Here is a 20,434-nt window from a genome sequence, read left to right on the forward strand (position 1 = left end):
CTGACCGCGTGTCTGCCTCCCAAGGGACACGGCCAACCCACGTGACCACTCCGGACTTGCCGAAGGGGCTTCTAGATCCTGGCCTGCTCTCAGCGAACTTCAGGCATTTATATCAGCTGATCTTGATAAAAATGCTCAGGATAATGTAGCCACTTGTTTAAACGCTGTAGAAAAGACTATTTCAGAAACATACTAGAACAGCCATGCTATTGGATTGAAACTCAAAAGCACTGGGCTAAGAATCCCATCTCTTCCTTTGCAAGAAAGGAGGCTGTCACCCTCCAGGGCGGAGAAGGTGGGGGCTTGCTGCCCCACCCCAGCTCTGTCTCATAGCTTCCAATCAGCCCACCGTCTGTGAATGAACCTGAACCTGAAGGCTTAATACATGCTCGCTCGGTCACGGCTGTGCCTTGGCATGTGGAGGCCAGCCTGCTTTGTTTTCCTCCGATGCAGCCTCTTCCCAGTCTTAAGGGATGACTCCAAGATTTAATGACTCATCTATCTACATGTCAAGTGAGCCACTCAGATTCCCTCCCAGACCTTGTCCTCTGGACTGAAGAGTTCTTCCAACAGCCTACTTACTCTCAAAGAGACATCCCTCTACCCCCTCGGTAGTTTCGGCTTCTCTTTCACATGTTAAAGTATATTTATTAAAACTTCTTGGGGCACCGGGGTGGCTCAGTTGGTTGACCATCCGAGTTCAGCTCAGGTCACGATCTTGCGGTTCGTGGGTTTGAGTCCCGCGTCAGGCTCTGTGCTGACAGCTCAGAGCCTGGAGCCTGCTTGGGATTCTGTGTGTCTCTCTCTCTGACCCTCCCCAGCTCATGCGCTCTCTCTCTCTCTCTCTCTCTCTCTCAAAGATAAATAAATAAACCTTTAAAAAGTTAAAAAAAAAAAACATTTAAGAACTTCTAGGTTCTAACAAATTTTTCTTCGGTCCAAGGACAAAGTGATACCTTTCACTGCATCTCCAATATCCTTTCTAAAAATGTCCAACAAACTTTGCTAGTGTTGGTTTCTCTGGTCATGATCTTAGACTGAATCGTCCAGCGACTAAGTCCTTAGGTTCTTGTCCTCAATTATAACCAGTTTCTCAACATCTCCAATCCCGTAAGGACAGTTTGAATTGCTTTACCGAAAACACGGCTCCTTGCTAAGTTTCTCTGCTTGCGTCTTTACCTATTTATTCTACCTTGACAATATTTTATTACCTGGAGGAACTTAGTTTTGTGCACACATGTGGAGATTTGCCATGGTACTTTCTTATCTTGATCCTTTGCAAAAAATGTTAAATAAGGTCAGTTCAATATGTTTTCCTAGGGGTTCCTAGTATTCACACATCCCCCCCACCCAGAGAAAATGATCCTTTATCTAAACTCTTTATTTACTCTCTAAGACAATCCCCTCTCCAGCTCAAAACATCTTCTCTAGTGCCCACAAACCCCATCGACTTAGCTTTAGTGAGGTATAACTGACATATAATAAACGGTGCATGCTCAAAGTATATAATTCGATAAGTCCTGTCATATATGCACCTGTGAAACCATCACAAGATAGCAGATGTATCTGTCATCCCCCAGAGACCGTTTGTTATCTGTCCCTCCCTCCCCATGTGCAGTCAAGCACTGATATGTTTTCTGTCATTGCAGATTAGTTTGTATTGTCTATAATCTTATATAAATGAAATCATACCATATGTACTCTCCTGGTTTGGGTTGTGGGGGCGGGGGGGGGAGGGGTCTGGCTCCTTTCACTCACTGTAATTATTAAGATTCATCAATGTTGTTGCATCAACCAATAGTCTGGACGGTCTGAATAGTATTCCATTGTGTTGACAGACCACATTTTGTGCATCCATTTATCAGCTAGTGGACACCTGCATTGTTCCCGGTTTGGGGTTACTACGAATAATATTGCTATGAATGTTCCTGTCCCTCCACCGCTCTTTGGGGAATACCCAAGAGTGGAAGGGCTGGGTGGTACGACAGTGGAAAATCATTTCTACTGCTTCCGGTATGACATATTTTTAAACAGCTTCTAAAAATCGAAATAAAGTATATCCTCTCTTTCTCCTTTATATATGCATTTTCTCCAAAACAAAACAAAACAAAACAAAACAAAACAAAACAAAAACAACTAAAGATAGTCCTCAAAGAACAAAACGAAGAAGTCAAAGGCCATGGGGCCCTGAGGGTGCCCATAATTCTTTGTCCACGAGGACCGCTCAGCCTTGACCCCTGTAGAATGGCACACAGCAGCTACGGGCAGGTGACGCTCAATCCCTTAGGGATAGGAGGAAAAGTAATTTCTCACTCCTGGAAGCCCTGTGGTGGGCAGGTGCTAAAATATTTATCAATCACATTCAGCCCACCAGCCCTCCTGGGTGTATTATTTGAGTACATGGAGGAATTTACGGCTCAGAACAGAACGGAAAATAAAGAAGACTTTCCTGTGTTTTGTCTCTGATGCTGTTAGACTTGTTTTGAAATTTACATAAAATGAAATTGAAACAAATACAGAAAGGGAGAGAAAGAAGCCAGAGACGAGAGTCAGTTATAAAAGAGGGAGGTCAGAGGAAAAAGAGAGTAGGACCAAAGTCTTAGAGTCCATGCTTTAGGTAAATCATTTCCCTCATCCTGACATTTTTTAAGCACCGTGAAAAGACACGGGGAGAGTCATTGCTTGGGTTTTGAAGCCATGATGCAAGACCCCATCTGAGCCGTCACCCTCGTGTCTCTTCTGTGACGGGGGCAATCACAGGTTCACCAATTGTGATTTTGAAGTTCCAGGTGTATAGGAAATAGACTTGGTTTTTTTGTTGTTGTTTTTTTTCTTTAATTTATGAGCTCCAATAGAAATAGACATAAACGGGGATATTTTTCCTGGCTGTGTAAGGAAATCCTAGTAATGCTGAAGTTTACCGCAGCGTGAACATCCCTTTGCTTCCCTCCCCCACAACTAAGCAGGACCCACGCTCCGTAAATCAATTTTCCTCATGTGCCCGGCCTTAAAGGAAATAAAGAACATACAATGTAGTAAGTCCACCATGGGCCTTGGAGGCTGTGGTTGGCAATCGGGACCACAGGGGAGGCTTAAAGATTAATGGTGTCTATCTCTATTTTCTCTCTCTTTAACATGAACGTGCAAACAAAGTGCACAGCATCTTAAGTAATGAATGATAAAGGCTTCTGCGACTTATGCAAAAGACACAAAGATTAAGTTGAACACGTCACCAGGTGGGGACGCTACAGAACAAGGGGTGAAGATGGGGCCAGCAGAAGTGTGCCACCCAAGGCCCGGCCAGCACACCCCCTCGGGGCCTGATCGGCAAGACTCAGCTCCAGCAGCAGCCTCATCAAGTCTCCGTACACACTTGATGAACCACACGGAACGGAAAGGACTTCCCAGTTAACCTCCGTGCTGAGTCTAGGTTTGGTGGCCAATTTGGCTAGGCTATGGTGGCCAGTTGTTTGGCCAAATACCAGCCCAGATGTTCCCAGGAAGGTGCTTTTTACCAAACTCTTTTTCTTTTAATGTTTATTTTTGAAAGAGAGAGAGACAGACAGACAGACACACAGAATCCGAAGCAGGTTCCAGGCACTGAGCTGCCAGCACAGAGCCCAACGGGGGCTCAAACTCACGAACCGTGAGATCATGACCTGAGCCGAAGTCAGACGCTTCACCGACAGAGCCACCCAGGCGCCCCCGGGGTGGGGGGGAAGGTGCTTTATTAGATGTGATGGACATTTAAATCAATAGATTCTGAGTAAAGCACATTCCCTTCCATCGTGTTAAATTTTTTTTCATATTTATTTATTTTTATTTATTTTTTAGAGAGAGAGAGTGGGGGGGAGGGGCAGAGAGGCAGAGAGAGAGAGGGAGAGAGAATCCCAAGCAGGCTCCACACTGTCAGTGCAGAGCCTGACAGGGGGCTTGATCCCACGAACCGTGAGATCATGACCTGAGCTGAAATCAAGAGGTGGACGCTTAACCGACTGAACCATCCAGGTGCCCCGATGGTAAAGGAAACATCATGTTAAAGGAAAGCGCCCGCCTCAGGTACACAGTTGGGCAAAGTACTTAGTTCCCAAGGAGTGGGGACCGAAAGGAAGCCCCAGCCCTCGGGGCGTGGCGTCCAAGGCAGGGAGCCCCGTTCTTTCTCTCCTGCCCTAAGCAGAGACGCTACTTTCACAGTAGAACTGAGCTTTGCTGCCTCACAGGTGACCCACCCCAGGAGAGACGGGAGGAGGCTACCAGACGCCCCAGGGGGCACTCACCAAACACTGACCGAGCGCCAGCCCCAATCTAAGCTTTGAGGATGCCACTAGGGAACAGAGAGACAAGTGCCTCTTTCTATGGATCCTACATGCTAGAAGGGGAGACAGGCCATAAGCCAGTAAGCAAATGAATGAATAAGATCACTTCTGATAATAATAACAAGAGCTGTGAAGTCACCTCTGACATCCAAACAACCACTCGACTCAGGGGATCCTGGGAGTTCCGGGGTTCTCTGTTCTGAACCTCTATATTGTTTCTAAGTGCCCAGTAATGGGACTGAGGATCCTCTGGACTGAGAGCTCCTGGAGGGCGGTGGCTGCCCATGTGCTGTCTTTGGTGTCTAATGTAATGCCTGACATATAGCATGGACTTAAAAATGGTGGATGGACAGATGAACGGATGGATGGATGGATGGACGGATGAGTGAATGAAGACATACTGCCAGTATCTTATGCTGGGTGTCCTTAGAAGCATCCCTGGATAAGGATGAAAGTGCTCGTAGGGTTAATTGGCAGGTGGTTCCAGGAAGCAGGAGTAGGGGCGTGGGAGTGAGACTGGGAGGGAAGGAGGCCACCACAGGGTCATTATCAAGGGGCTGCTGATCCAGGGGCAGATGGGGCTCAGTCCTACTGAGGAAATCTGGACCATGGACCAGGGTCAGAGTGGACTAAGCCTCAGCAATGTCCCAACCAACGGGCAGGGGAGCTGGGGGAACTACCCCCACCTCCCGTCAGTCTTATTTGGGAGCTGTTCCCAACAGGATTTCCTCCCTGGCACTCTGGCCGGCCCCACGCTTGAGCGAGGTGGTCTTCGGCAGTCAGGGAAAACCCCGGGGCAGAGTCACAAGGGCGGGGGACCTCGGGAGCTACAAGGTTTGGTTCAGTGAACCATGAGTGGTAGGCACAGGGGGGCAGAGGTCAACAGTGCCTGCTACCACCAGCTACGTCCATCGCGTGAGTTCCTGAGGGGCCCGGAGACAGTGGTGTGTGAGGGGCTGCGGGCCCCAGTGGGGGAGGCTCCTGGGAGACCCAAGCCAGGACTCTATGACACATTGGCTAGTAACCCTCCTCCACTCCCTCTCTCAACTTTACCCTGATACCTAGAGGCCCTGGAGGAATACTTGCAGGTGGCTAGGGCATGTAGCAGGACTTAAGACTTCAGTGTTTCTTCATCCCTAGGGAGTGTCGCTAAAATTCAGCACAGCCAGGCTGGGAAACACTCTGCCCGCTCCGCGAGGGCCATCTTGCCACCTTCAGTCGAGCACCAAGGAGACAGAGATGATAATAAAGGAAAATTTATTTGGGAAAAATGAACCACATTTATTTTTTGAGGCACCTAAAAGACTAGAAATAAATTGTGAGTGATGGTCCACATTTATTCTTTTTTATTATCATTATTATTCAGAGGGGCCTGCCTCACGCTGATTACACCCTTTTCACAACAGGCCCCAAGACAATTCGTCTCCCTTTGTCACGGCCAAAACCCTTTTCCCCCTTTACTAGAGTTTAAAAGGACAAACTATGGACTCTTAAGGCTTCGGTGTTGGAGGGTGCCAAGAAAATGACACGGGCCATTATTTCTAGACTCTTGAAATGGCGTTTCCCGAATTTCAGTGTATTTCATGACAAACACACCAGGTTCCAGGAACAGCACGTCATTACGGTGTGATTGCTAAAATCACTTCGGCCTAAGCTAAAGAGAAAGCCGAGGGGCGCCTGGGTGGCTCAGTTGGTTAAACGTCCGACTTCGGCTCAGGTCACGATCTCGCGGTCCGTGAGTTCGAGCCCCGCGTCGGGCGCTGGGCTGATGGCTCAGAGCCTGGAGCCTGCTTCCGATTCTGTGTCTCCCTCTCTCTCTGCCCCTCCCCCGTTCATGCTGTGTCTCTCTCTGTCCCAAAAATAAATAAACGTTAAAAAAAAATTTTTTTTTAAATAAATAAAAAATAAAGAGAAAGCCGATAATCAGGAGCAGTTTGCTGCAGGGAGGGGCGCCTGGGTGACCCTGTCGGTTGAGGGGCTGGCTCTTGATTTCGGCTCAGGTCACGATCTCACGGTCGTGAGATCGGGCCCCACGTCAGGATCCGTGCTCAGGGTGGAGCCTGCTTAAGACACTCTCTCTCTCTCCCCCTCCCTGGCCTGCGCGTGCACACGCGCTCTCTCTCTCTCTCTCTCTCTCTCTCCCCTCTTAAAAAAAAAATGTGTTGCAGAATCTGTGTTGAAATCAATAATGATAAAAAAAATTCCATTTATGTTTTAGCCATCACAATTACTTTCCCCACGAATACTAGCGCTCGGAATGATGAGAACTCTGAGGCAGCGTAATAAATTACACGATTTTCAAGTACACTCCCGCGGTGGTTGTTTTTTTTTTAAGTTTTAGCTTCTTTAAGCATTTCAGTCATTTGAGAAGCAAGACAGGCCTGAGTTTTTCAAGCATGGTTGGTTCCCTGTTTCAACATTCACTTATTGAGCTCCTGTTGTATGCAAGGCATGGGCCAAGAGCAGGGCAGCCAGGGGTGGGGTGGGGATCGGACAGGCACTGTTCTCATGAAATCTACGCCTTAATAATCAGATAGAAGAAAAAGAGAAATTCATTATTTCCATTTTAGAGGCAAGAAAATAAAAATCCCACCTTCGGGCCCCCCCCCCCCCCCGCCACCGCAATATAAAAAAGCAGAGACTTCACCGGTTCTCTTCGCGCTTCGGTTCTACGTGTTTCTCACCAAATTAGTATCACGATGTCCCTAACTTCCTCCTTCCTATCCCCTCAATGAGAAGCCAACTTCTTGTTCAGTGGATAGACCACGCTGTGGACAGATTGGTGTTTTCGTCGACGAAAGGATTCATCAGCATAGTGAACCCCTACCCAGTACCACATAAAACGACACGTCTTTCGTTTCTATAATGTCTTCCACATGATTTTATCCCCAAATGCTTTACATGCTTCACCAGGACAGCTATAGAATTAAAATAATAAATCAAAGCAGGGGACAGAAAGCGAAGAGGTTTAGTCAAGGGAGGAAAAGACAGGCTTGCAAGGAGACAGGAAGAAAAATGGGCGTACCTTGCCGCACTGTGCAGGTCCTGCCTCCTTCCTCTGCTTTAACTCTTTGATTGTTTGTTTGTGTGTTTGGCCCCAGGCCGGGCCACCTGCCCCATCTCTTGCAAATCCTCCTCTGAAAAAGACTACCAGGTACTCACTCTCTCCTAAGAATCCCAATTTCCCAAGGATGCCTTCTTCGGGCTTTGTTCTGACTCCGTCTCCCCAAAACGTCCTAAAGTTAAAAGGGGAATTTAATCCCTGAGCACGAGGTCTGAAGTGAAAGGGAAAAGGTGTGAAATTCTCAAAGAACTTCGGTGGAGGAAGATCTGGAGACTTGCCTGCCCTCCTCCCTTTTAGTCTGAGATTCGTTTGTTCATTCAACTAACGCCGAAGACAGTAGGCAGGTGCTGTGTGGGAGGAGGGAGACAGAGAGACAGGATGCCTGTACTTTTACGCAGGGAGGTGAGGGAGGGCATCTGAGCAAAGATCTGAAGGAAGGGACGGCGGAGCTGAGCAGAAATCTGGGGAAAGGGCAGAGGGAACAGAAAGAGCAGAGCTTCGGAGGAGGGAATGGTCTCGCGCTCTCTGAGAAAGTACAGGGACATGGGTGTGCCTGGAGCGCGGTAAGCAAGAGGGAGAGGGGGGAGGACGGGGGAAGAGCAGATCGCAAGTCCCTGGAAAACCTTCAGCTTCGACTCTGAGTGAGGTACGAAGCGGTATTTTAGCAACTTACAAAATTAGAAAAATACAAAACCGTCGGTCAAAATGTTTTTCTCTGTAGCTTCTGTGGCACGTCATCGACCTTGGCCTCACTGTCCGATCCGTGCTTTCGTTTCCATATTTAAGCCATGGGATAACAAGAGGGCCAACTCATGGGGGGCTCTTGAAGTTCAAATCTGCGTAAAGTACTCAGAATTGTGTGCGGCATAGATGAAACCCTCGGTAAATGTCGCCTGGTTACATTTAAATGAGGAAGCACTGAGCACTACCACTCTGGCCTGGTGACCTACTGGGACCTCTGTGGCAATTGTAAAGGTCAGGCGTCACACCTCAGAGACAAACACTGCCCACACGGGGCTCAGGAGCATAGTTCACCGCAGAGGAACCAGGCACCGTCGGCGACTGGCAACACGAGTGAGCCACAAAGCGAGGTTGTCCTCGGGAAGCTGCATCGGGTGGGGCTCAGTTGGTTGACTACACGTTTCTAACTCGCCTGAAGGGGGTTTATCTTTTGGTTTTATAGCCCCAGAAAAAAATCCAACAGTAAGAAGGAAAACACCGGAAGAAAGGAGGGAAGGGAGGAGCAACTAAGAAGTCTATTACCTGCGACTTGGGGAGGACTGAGGAGCAGGCAGCTGGGACCTGGCCAAAGCCGATGGTAAAAATGAATGAAAACACTGAATACGATGGAAGCAAAAGGGGAAACAGTCTCTTTCTTTGTTGACTGCCCCACGGTCCACACTGGGGCTGGAAGAGGGAGGATGCGATGGCCCGGAGTCCATTCAGAAAGAGTGGAGGATGGACAGAGACCGGACATGACTTCATTAGTGTATGCTTTTAAAATCCACTTCCTGGGGCGCCTGGGTGGCTCAGTTGGTTAAGCATCCAACCTCAACTCAGGTTGTGATCTCACGGTCTGTGGGTTTGAGTTCTACATCGGGCTCTGCACTGGCAGCTCAGAGCCTGGAGCCTGCTTCGGATTCCTTGTCTCCCTCTCTCTCTCTGCCCCTTCACTACTTGTGCGTTCTCTCTCTCTCTCTCTCTCTCTCAAAAATAAATAAATAAACATAAAAGAAAAGAAAAGAAAAGAAAAGAAAAGAAAAGAAAAGAAAAGAAAATGAACTATTTCCCGGTCACTAGCCCAGGGGAAAAAGTGCCACGTAAGCACCCTGTAACGGTGGGTGTGACAAAAGTCGTCCACTCCATAGGGAATGTTGAGAATTCGCTGGGTTTCCCAGGGAGGGTAGAATATTCCATCCCTTTCCGTTGCTGACATCTTAATGTCGTCTGCAGGATCTAGACGACGTTTACAAAGTGCTCTCGCGTTTCCACGTGATCCTCACCACAACCCTGTGGAACAGACGCGACGACTGCCATGTACCCGTGACCACCGCCAGGTAACCGAGGGAGCATGCTTCCAGACGTCAAGTCACTCGCCTCAAGTCAGAACGTCCGTGGCCGGCTGTGGGTTCCACCTCGGACTACTTCATCTTTCTCTTGATCCGATACCCTTCTTCTCCACCCCCACCCCGACACTGGTGAAAAGAAGGTACTCCAAATGTGCAGTGAGAACCAGAATGTCCAACCGTGAGAATACGTGAGCTTCCTCGGGCTCACTGTGCTTGCTTTGCCTTCGAACAGCCACACCGAGGCATGAATCGGGTTTTCAACCAAGGCAGAGCTGCGCAAATGATTTCCAGATGTTGCAAGCCGACTGCCAACACACCAACAGGCCAGCATTCAGACAAAGGGCTCGTTTAATCAGAAACTGCCCTGTTCTGCACGATCCCTGCAGCGGGAGGTGGGAAAGGGCTGCAAACACTGGCCATTTTCTAAAGTGCAGATCACCACCTCCGAAAACGCGCAGATCGCCGGCCCCGAGTGGTGCGGGCCAAGCCATGAATGCCGTTTCTGTTATGGTCCACACACCCCCAACACAGAGCGGTTCCGGAGGCTGTTGGGGTTGGTCCTGGATGTTAGGGTTATCCATTTCAAGCGTTTCGAGATTTTTTTTTTTCTTTGAACACAAAGGAGAATAGTGTAGACTTTGAATTACGGCCACTTTTTCTTCAGTGTTTTCACTGTCTCTCGTAAGCAATCGAGGATTTACTTTTTCATGCAGCAAACACCTGAGACTGTTTCCTTGAGCCCCTGACATCTGATGGCACTCAATATACATTCGGCTCCTCTTAATGTGTCCCTTTCATACTGCAACAGATGCGTGTTCAAGCGGAACTATGTTCATACGGGTGGGATTCCTACAAATTCGTTTCATCCATATACATGAGCAAGAGTCCCCTCTTTTCCGAGAAGGCCACGGAGGCTTTTCTAAGAAAAGCGAGCTTGACCTGCCCAGAGTAAATAAACAAGAAACCCAGAGGGTAGGGGCTTGGCCTCCAATTAAGGCCTTCAAAACTGCTGCCCTAAGCTGTGCCAACAAGCCCACACTGTACCTCTGTGTAGCAGATGGACAGAGAGGCCCTCAAGGATTGAGGGAGCCCAGAGGGAGGACCTCAGCTCGACCAGCGTGGTGGTGGCTGCATTTAAGCCTCACTCGCCCCTCTAATTGTTGCTGTCGTCCCAGGAGCAAACAGCATGATTTCGCATGCCGACTCCAACCACAAACGTGCCACAGGAAGTCAGTGGAAGCCTCACTTCCGGGGGGGGGAGGGGCATGGAACAGACCAACGGGGAGCTGGAGCAGGCCAGGGAAGGGTCTAACTGGGGGAAAGCGGGGAAGGAACCGACACCAGGTCAGAATGAGATTCCGGCGAGGGGTTAAGTGCAGGTGCCATACGCTTCAGTGAAAACAAGAGACAGCGAAAGCATAATACAGCAAAGTTCCGTGACATGAGCCCCTAGAAGCTCTCCGTCTTCCCCAGAGCGTCATTCCATTAGAACAGACACGAACATGGGAATTTACTCCAACCCCACGGTGAATCGTTAAGAAAGAGCCGGATCTTGAGCGCGCACCGCCATTTTCTGCCTCCTACATCACCTGAGACCAACCGGGCTGTGTTTGGCATAGTTTTTCTCTGGCGCTAATTGCTGAAGTGCTCATCAGAGGAAGATGTGAGCATCCCTCAGGGGGCACAGTACCTGATGGAAGAACACGAGGACCACACGGAGTCCCGTGCTCCGTCTCGTCCTTCTCTGACTTCACAAACTCTCAGCATAAAACCAAGCACTACTGTTCTGTGTTCACACGGCCTGGGACTAAAGAAAGGCTTCGCTGTACGACATTATATATGAAAAGTGCGTGCTGTAGCAGAGCAACAAGGCACTGTTTGCCTCGGCTGCTGGCAAGAATGTGCAGAGGGCTTTTAGGCAGGACCTTCCCGTAACAGAAATAGCTGTGCATACAGAGCACGTGTCCACACAGCACTAAGAGTAGGTGTCCCGAGGAGGGTGATGAACGGATCAACCTGGTCCTGAAGCCGGGGCCTCGGAGCCAGGAGACAGCTCTTGCAGCTTGACTTAGCCCCTGACCCTAGGACCCAAGCTGGTCTTGGTTTTAATGCCGGGAAAACCAGACAAATCAGTCACGAACAGTCGGTGCCGTGCGCAAGGGGCTTGGAGAAAGCAGTTAGGTAATAGGAGGAGCCGTCTATACGCAAAGATGAAAGAAATCGCGTGACAGGTCGAGCTGGACAGAAATCTAATAACATCCCTGACGAACGAATGACGGAAGGAAATGAGGAACAAGGCAAGAGAGGAAGAGAAAGCAGAGCGAATGGATCCCACAAAATGTATGTGAGGGCACCCCGATATTGCAGAGAACACCAAAATGTCCCCAGAATATTCCAAACCCAGGACAGACGCACTTTTTTTTTTTTTAATTTTTTTTTTCAACATTTTTTATTTATTTTTGGGACAGAGAGAGACAGAGCATGAACGGGGGAGGGGCAGAGAGAGAGGGAGACACAGAATCGGAAACAGGCTCCAGGCTCCGAGCCATCGGCCCAGAGCCTGATGCGGGGCTCGAACTCACGGACCGCGAGATCGTGACCTGGCTGAAGTCGGACGCTTAACCGACTGCGCCACCCAGGCGCCCCAGGACAGACGCACTTTTAATCAACAGCAGAAAACTGCTTCAAGGTCAGAGTCTTTGAGAATCAATGAGTTCAAAATTACCCCATTACTGGAAAATCAGAGGCAGAGGGGGGGGGGAGAAGCATTAATGAATGGGATGGACCCACGAGTGAGCAAACGGATGCGCCCTAAAGGGTTTGGAGACGCTGAGTAACCAGAGGGAATCAAACCTGCGCCAACAGATTTGGAGACATTCACATTTCCGCTACGAAAATAGGGAAAATTTAAAAAAAAATTGATAATCGAAGATGGCCTCTATATAATCGTACTAAAAAGACTGATTTGACTGTAATAAGAAGTCATGGTCTTCCAAAGGTTGTGAACTCCATACGAGAGCTGTAAACAAAAGAGGCAGTAGTAAGACATGACACTCAAGACACATGCCCACCAAGCGCCCAGATATGGCGGCACCAGTTCTGCGCGACTGGAACCTGCCTTTGCAAAGCTCACGTGACAGCTGGTAGTTTTCACCGTTTTCAAACACTTGCTCTGAGCGGAGAGGAGACTCCTCCAGATGCTCATTTCCTTCACGGATTAAAACAACAACAACACGATTTTAAATGGTCATTCAAGGTTATTTGGGAAAGAACATCAATGTGAAGATCCGGAGGTCTGCTGAAATATTCGTCTGATTTACCAGGATCCAAGGCAATCGGACGCATAATCCAGAATTTGGTCGCTGCTCTTCAAATAAAAACAGAGACTCCTTGGGCTCAGCCTGCAATGCTGGGGATCCACCCAGGAGGTCTTCCTGGGTTTCACGTTCCGTACATAATTAAGTAAATCTTCACCCAAAGTGAACAGCCAACAAATGCAAAAAACCTAATCACACCCTACTCTGCCATTTCCCAGCACTGTGGGAGCAGGAAGATTCCCTCGTTTGTGAAGTTCAAAGTCAACACACAACAGCCACCCAACTTGATGAGAATTGTGCCCGTGTTTCTTTGGTTACTATAACTATTTATGTTTTTAGTATGAGGTTACTATTTCCCCCCCCCCCCAAAAATGTTTTTCAAAAACCAGGGCACGGAAATTCTAAAGCACAGACAGTCTACCACGATGCTGCTATTTCAAGAAATAAAGAAATTCTGGGAAGATAAGGATCAAAGGACAAAACGCTCCGGGCATCATCATTTTCTAAAGCAGGTGCCTCTCAAACTATCTGTGGTGAGGAATCACTTTTTCTTTGATTTTTAAAAATTTTTTTAATGTTTACTTATTTTTGAGAGAGAAAAAACATGAGCAGGGAGGGGCAGAGAGAGAGGGAGACACAGAATCCGAAGCAGGCTCCAGGCTCCGAGCTGTCAGCACAGAGCCCAACACGGGGCTCGAACTCACAAACCACGAGATCATGACCTGAGCTGAAGTCAGACGCTTAACCGACGGAGCCCCCCCAGGCGCCCCTCTCTAATTTTCATTACATTCAAAATACAAGCTCCACTTTGTTATTCCTAGATCCTAATGGACATAAAATTACTCTTGTGAACTGGCTGACAGAAGTTTCTAAATGCTTCCTCTCAACCTCTACGCCCGTCACAGACCGGGAACGGCCCCGCAGACCGCACGCCTGGAGTTGCTCCGGCCAAAGGTATCCTTGCTTATTCAGAACTGGAACTCTTATCTTATAGATGTTGTATCAGAAATGCAGTAAAGTCCACCCGACCTTTCCGCAGAGCTCTAGAAAGTAAATATTGACAGAGAAAGGCTGAGATCACAAAGAAAAGTCGGTGTCCACAACCCTCAACAAAAGAGTTCACCCCTACCGGAGGCCACCTGTACTGTCGCCTTACCCAGCTTTACTTTATCTGAGGCAGAAAAGCACTGAACTCGGTCGGCTGTCTGACGACATAAGCGGGGGTGGTTCGATGCAGACCCTCGGGGGATCCGCAGAGGCGAGGTACATGCCTGGTTCTGTCCCTTCCTATTCTGGGCCTTGAGAAAGTCACTCGATCTTCTCCTTTAAGGTTCCCATTAGTGACAGGGAGGCAGCATATGAACCGCCTCCCTCTTTGGGACGTGTGAACTCCCAGCTGTCGTGGAGGAGACCGACAGGGCAAACAGGGAAAGGGCGTGAGGGGAACACGTGCATGTGCGTGTGTGTGCACATGTGCACGTGTGTGTGTATGAAACACTATTCTCTTTCACGTTACATCCCCCCCCACCATACATTGTAAACCCTTTAAACGCAAACCGTGTACTTTGAATGCCTTAAACCATTAAGCTCCTAGTGCTATCAGCCTTCACCACAAAGAAAGTAATAATGAGGATTTAGGCAGCCCTACGGATCCTTTCCAGCTCTTTGAAAGCTCCCGCCACAAGCTCTTGCTATCTGAACTCAGTCCAGTGTTTGTTTATTGCTAACATCACCCGGGGCTCCCGCCACCACCATCGACAGGCCCCTCCACTCTGGGTTCACCCCCATGTTTCCATTCGGACCCTGGGCCATCCCAGCCTGTCTCGTGTCCACACGCTTTCCCTGCTCCAAAGCACTGCTGGGTTCCTTGTTGCGGGAAACACTCGTTCGCCCTAAACACTGGCCATCAGGGGTCCTAACCTCCCATCTCTTCCTGCTTCAAATCCTGCTTCTGGTGTTTTCTGCAAGTGACCTGTAAAAGTCTCTGGGTGGAGCCTGAGCTGAGGCTTCTCACATTCAGAGTATTTCAGGTCAGGAAGGTGCACAGAAGGTCAACCCACATCTGAGCAGTGAACGTTCTCCTCAGCATCAAGGCCAGTCACCCAAGGTAAGTTTGATTTCCCTCAGTGACGGGGATCTCAATCTGTCCCAGGGCAGTTCGAATGGTGTGCAAATTGTCCTTCATTCTGAGCTGGGAGAGCCGAGCCGGAGGGTGTCGGAGCTGAGCTCCAGCGTCAGGTTTTATTCAGCCTTTGCCCACACGCTTGGGTATTTTATAGAACCCACCAAATCCTTCTCTCACACGACGGCCCAAGAGACAGCCGAGGGCCGTCTTCTCCAGACTAGCCCCGCCATGACATGGCTTCCTAGTTCCTCAGTACTCTCGTCACCCACCTCTGGACATGCTCTCCTAACCCACCTAGGTCCTGGGATCCTCTGTGCTTGGAGCATGTCCGCGCATTCCATTCCATCCCTTTCTTCCCTTCCTGAATGGCAGAGACACGGCCCCCCAGTTAGTTGGCTCAATGATCCCAGACAACATAGAAATGCACGTACAGATGGAACTAACACAATAGCGCCCGTGGTCAGGCGGCCAGCACGTGCATGCAGTAGACCACCTTATCCGCGGTTTTGCTCTCCACGGTTTCAGGTATCCGTGGTTGACCTCAAGCAGGAAGCAGACGATCCTCGTTCGGACACAGCGTCAGAGGTCAACAGTAGCCTAACGCCACGTCGCAACTCCGTGTCCTCGCCTCACGTCGCCTCACCACAGAGGGCATTTTACCATGTGACATCACGAAAGAAGGGTGCGTGCAGGACAGGAAGGTATTTTGAGACAGACACCACATTCACCTAACTTTTCTACGGTACGTGGTGATAACTGTTCTATTTTTTTTTTTTTTTTAATTTTTTTTTTTTAATTTTTTTTTTATTTTTGGGACAGAGAGAGACAGAGCATGAACGGGGGAGGGGCAGAGAGAGAGGGAGACACAGAATCGGAAACAGGCTCCAGGCTCCGAGCCATCAGCCTAGAGCCTGACGCGGGGCTCGAACTCACGGACCGCGAGATCGTGACCTGGCTGAAGTCGGACGCTTAACCGACTGCGCCACCCAGGCGCCCCATAACTGTTCTATTTTATTGCTAGTTATCGCAGCTAACCTCTTACTGTGCCTCATTTATTAACTGAACTTCCTCACGGGCAGGTCCGTATGGGAGAAAACAGTGCACACGTAGGGTTCGGTACTATCCACAGCTGCAGGCATGCACTGGGGGCCTTGGAGTGTACCCCCCGTGGCTAAGAGGAGACTACTGTGTTTCCTGTTACTTCCCACACACTCAGGTCGGCCCCACTGTGCACAGGACAATAAACACAGCGCCGACCTACAATGAGAATCTCAGGGCCGGTGTTCTGACAAGCCTATGCGCTGCCTTTATTGTAGTTTTTAAATAATTTGTTAATGTTTATTTCGTTTTGAGAAAGGGAGAGACAGAGCGTGAGCAGGGGAGAGGCAGACATAAAACCTGAAGCAGGCTCCGAGCTGTCAGCACAGAGCCCGACGCGGGGCTCGAACTCACGAACCGCGAGATCGTGACCTGAGCCGAAGTCGGACGCTCAACCGACGGAGCCACCCAGGAGCCCCTGTAGTTGTTTTCAACACAGGACACCAGCCTCTGTTCCTCCTCTGATTGCTCCTGTCCTAATCACAGTCCCTTCCTCATGTTGGTGCTTTGGACATTACCACGCACAAGGATGGCAAGAAAAACCACACGGTACTCCTTCTTCCTAACATACTAGCTGAGTCCACCTTGAATCACCATTTATACAGCACTTCATAATTTACAATGATTGATCTTAGCCTTCAGGGAAATCTTGAGGTGCTATCCTCGTTTCATAGAGGAGGAAACTGAGGCAGACCTGTAACTCGAACCACAGGCGTCTTCTGATTTCAGATCCGCGGTCATGTGTCCTACCTCCTGCTCGCCCAGGAGCTTGCAAATCTTAGAAGAAGTTTTCTAAAGTTAAGTTCCAAGGATCGAATAATGAATCACAGAGGAAACCAAAAAAAAAATAAAAAATAAAAATAAATAAATAAAGCAGAGGAATCTGGTTTCCATTTCTGGCTTTGCTATAAATTAACTCATACTTTGACTTTCTTGGTCCTCAGTTTCTTCCTTCATAAAACAAGGGGACTGAATTAGACGATCCCAAAAGTGCCTTCTGCTCAGCTGTCTTTTGTCTCCTGCCCTGTCTCTGCTCCACTGCCAAAATTAGGCAGAAAACATTGTTGAAATACCTTTCGGTTTTTGTTTCTCATGTCTCTAAAGTCTCTAAGATTAGCTGGATAGTATATGGTAACTATCCACATACAAAAAAACAAAAAACAAAAAACAAAAAACCTACTATCTCTTTAATAGTTAATTTTGAAGCAGTTTGTTTTCTGTGACGAGGATGTAAATCTGGAAACACCAACCACAGGGCTGTGCCCACAAAAGTCCTCATCCCAGGAGGACATCCTTAGAGCCACGTATTCTTATGGCAGTGGCTCTCGACCCAGGGCACACATGATAAGGTCTGGAGACCTTTCTGGTTGTCACAACTGGGGAAGATGCTTTAGGAATCTCATGAGCAGGGGCCAAGGACGCTGCTAAGAACCCTGTGACGCAGAGGACAGTCCCCCACCACAGAGCTGTCTGGCCCAACCTGTCAGCAGTCCGAGGTTGAGAAGCCCTGTCGGAAAGAGTCAAGTCCAAGAGCGGCCCCAGACTCTTCCTGGTGCTTTAGCTAATGCGGCGCACGCGAGAGGCTAACCAAGCGGGCTCGTCCGAAAGAACCGAGGCTCTGGGACGCCCCCCTTACCTGGCGAAGAAGGAAGCAGCCACCGAGGTGCCTGTGGAGGTCTCGCTGGCCACGCAGGAGCCCTGTGAGGCCGGGACGCCGCAGGCCGAAGGCTTGTCTGCATTGTAGCGATTCAGGGCTGCCTCGGTCAGGCCCTCCCGGCCCGTCTCCGTCATCAGCTGGGAGATCTGACAAGGAAAACAGACACTGAGCTCAATACCTGTGGCTCATTGCACTTCCCCAGCACGGCATCCCTCTCTGCTGGGGCAAGCGGGCCCCAGTGCAGGTGGGGAGGGGGCACTGTGGGGGCTCAGGGCCTCTCAGAGGCTATTTTCGAGCATTTTAGCCCCGGGGCACCTCCTCATTTTCATTAAAAATAATGGAATAAAATCACCCCCCTGACACTGTTGAGTTTTGATTATGCCTGTGTTTCCTGTCCATTTGGAGAGGAAAGCCTGAGCCATTAGCACGGTTTGCGGCCCAAGACCAGAGCAGAAACATCAACTGCTGGCCCAGATGCCGATAGACGGGTGGGGCAAAGACATCATTAAAGGAGAGGTAAGCCTGCTAACAAAGCGAGGAGTTAATTAAAACACTTGTTGTGGTTTCGGGGAGCAGTCAGCAAACAGCACCAAGAGAAGCTCAGAGAAACAGATACAGCCACCGTGGATTACCAAGTGGTCCCTTTTTGGAGGATTTCAACCATTTCAACAGACTTGATTTTCCTACTCATTCATTAAGATAAATGGCTTCCATTTTATTTGCAATCGTCCGCTGGATGGGGCTGGATCTGTTTTACCGAAACCCACAGGATACGCTAGGAAGAACCATACTTGTGGGCAAAATGAGAATCTTATGTAGAAACATACTTTCAAGGAGTGCTAATTCCACAACAAATGTAATAATTATGTGGGCAAAGCCTAAGCATGCTATTTGGAAAGCCTGTTACTTTAAAACTTCAGCCCATGCACAAAAGGGGAAAAAAATGTTAGTTTTACAAAAGAAAGAAAGAGAAAAAAGAAAGGAAAAGAAAGGAAAGAAAGAGAAAAAAGAAAGTAAGAAAAAGGAAGGAAAGAAAAAAAAGAAAGGAAGGAAAGAAAGAAAAAGAAAGAAAGAAAGAAAGAAAAAGAAAGGAAAGGAGGAAAGGAAAGGAAAGGAAAGGAAAGGAAGGAAGGAAGGAAGGAAGGAAGAAAGAGAAAGGAGAAAAGGAAAGGAAAGGAAAGAAGGAAGGAATAAAGAAAGAAAGAAAAACAGAAAGAGAAAGAAAGAAAGAAAGAAAGAAAAAGAAAGGAAAGGAGGAAAGGAGGAAAGGAAAGGAAAGAAGGAAAGAAGGAAGGAAGGAAGGAAGAAAGAAAGAAAGAAAGAAAGAAAGAAAGAAAGAAAGAAAGAAAGAAAGAAACTTTAGTTTAAAAAAAGAGTCTGCAGCCAGTTCAAGCCTCTTAAATGCTGAGTGGAAAATCCTTCTAATTGCCTAGAAAATACAAGTACAATAAAGCAAAGATCAGGAACAGTTTCCACTTTGTAACTGAGCAGGCCAGGAGGCCAGTGAAAGCGTCCCATTTGTTAACCTTTGAACATAAAAACATTTGTACTTTTCATTATTAGCAGAACAGCCATTACTCTGAGGTCCATTCACTTGAAACTTTGCTTAAATTCATGCTCTTACTTGGAAAGCTTTGGCATTTGCAGCTGAAATTTTGCCAACACATACTTTCTTCCTCTCATTCATTCAACGGGCTGTTAGGAAACCTGACCCACGTAAGAGAGCCCAGAAAGGAGGCGGCAAAAGTAGCCCATGGCCTGGAGAACATTCCGTGCACTCAGCAGAGGCTGCTGCCCATGCTGGGGGCCTGTCACCTGTCCTTGGGCTTCTGCTACTGTCCGCAGGGCGCGGGCTCCGCTCGACCAGCTGCCGCCACTAAATAGCACTTACGAAGCTCCCGTGGTCCAGGGCGCCGTCCCCAACCACGTCCAAAACTATACCCAGAACCCACAGCACCATCTTGCTTCGTGAGGTAGCTACAATCTACCAGACATACGCTGGTTCGGCGCACATCTGAAGGCAGTCAGGATAGCAGTGAGTGAACGCATCGCCAGGTGTGTTAACCACGTATGTCCGCGGGCTCACGAACGCGGCTGTCATCTGATCTCTGCCTGTGGTGTTTGTTTCCTTTTCACTTCTGAAACTCTTCTGCCTCCCTGTGTAAGAAAGGCCCTTGCAGGTGCCCTACAAACCCACAGAGAAGCCACCAGGATGTGGGCGGCGAATGGCGAGAGGCCCAACACAGAGGCACAGGCTTCTAGGTGCTTCCAGGTCCCCGAGTCTGGCCCGGGATGAATGCAAGCACATCCTGTGGGCTCGTGGCTTTCAGGAATGTCACTAAACAGATGAACTTCAATGTACCGTCCTCCTTAAAAGACAGCTAGCTGCTGGCTATCTTTGCCGGGCAAGATTGGATCTCTCTTTTCAAAAAAAAAAAAAGTAGGGATTCGTGGACATGGGACACTCCATTCCCAAACCTGTAAGTAGAATTATTCAATAATCGATTGTTCTTAGAAATCAGAAACACAGAATGACTTAGAGCTAGAAGGGACCGCCAAGATCCTTCCCTTCAAAACCCCTTTTCTTACGTAAGGAAAACGGGAGCACAGAAGTGATTCGCCCAAGACAATGTGAAACTGAGCACAGGACCCTGACGCTCAGGCCAGTCCTAGACCCTCTTTCACTCCTATACTCTCTCTCTTCCTCCCTCCCTTCCTCCTAATTAAAAATATTTTTAAACAGATACAAAAAACATCAAATAATAATAAAACACATACAGGTAGATCC

The 20,434-nt window shown here is 48.6% G+C and overlaps 1 protein-coding gene across 1 annotated transcript in view; it reads right to left on the reverse strand.

Moving 5' to 3' along the window:
* Positions 1 to 20,434, reverse strand: part of KIF26B (kinesin family member 26B) — a 470,603-nt gene that overhangs the window by 234,055 nt on the left and 216,114 nt on the right. The window contains exon 4 of the mRNA XM_058701126.1: positions 17,626 to 17,792. Coding sequence (XP_058557109.1) covers positions 17,626 to 17,792 — 167 coding nt within the window. The remainder of the gene's footprint in view (positions 1 to 17,625; positions 17,793 to 20,434) is intronic.

Source organism: Neofelis nebulosa, chromosome 15 (genome assembly GCF_028018385.1).
Source record: "Neofelis nebulosa isolate mNeoNeb1 chromosome 15, mNeoNeb1.pri, whole genome shotgun sequence".
Lineage (NCBI taxonomy): Eukaryota > Metazoa > Chordata > Mammalia > Carnivora > Felidae > Neofelis > Neofelis nebulosa.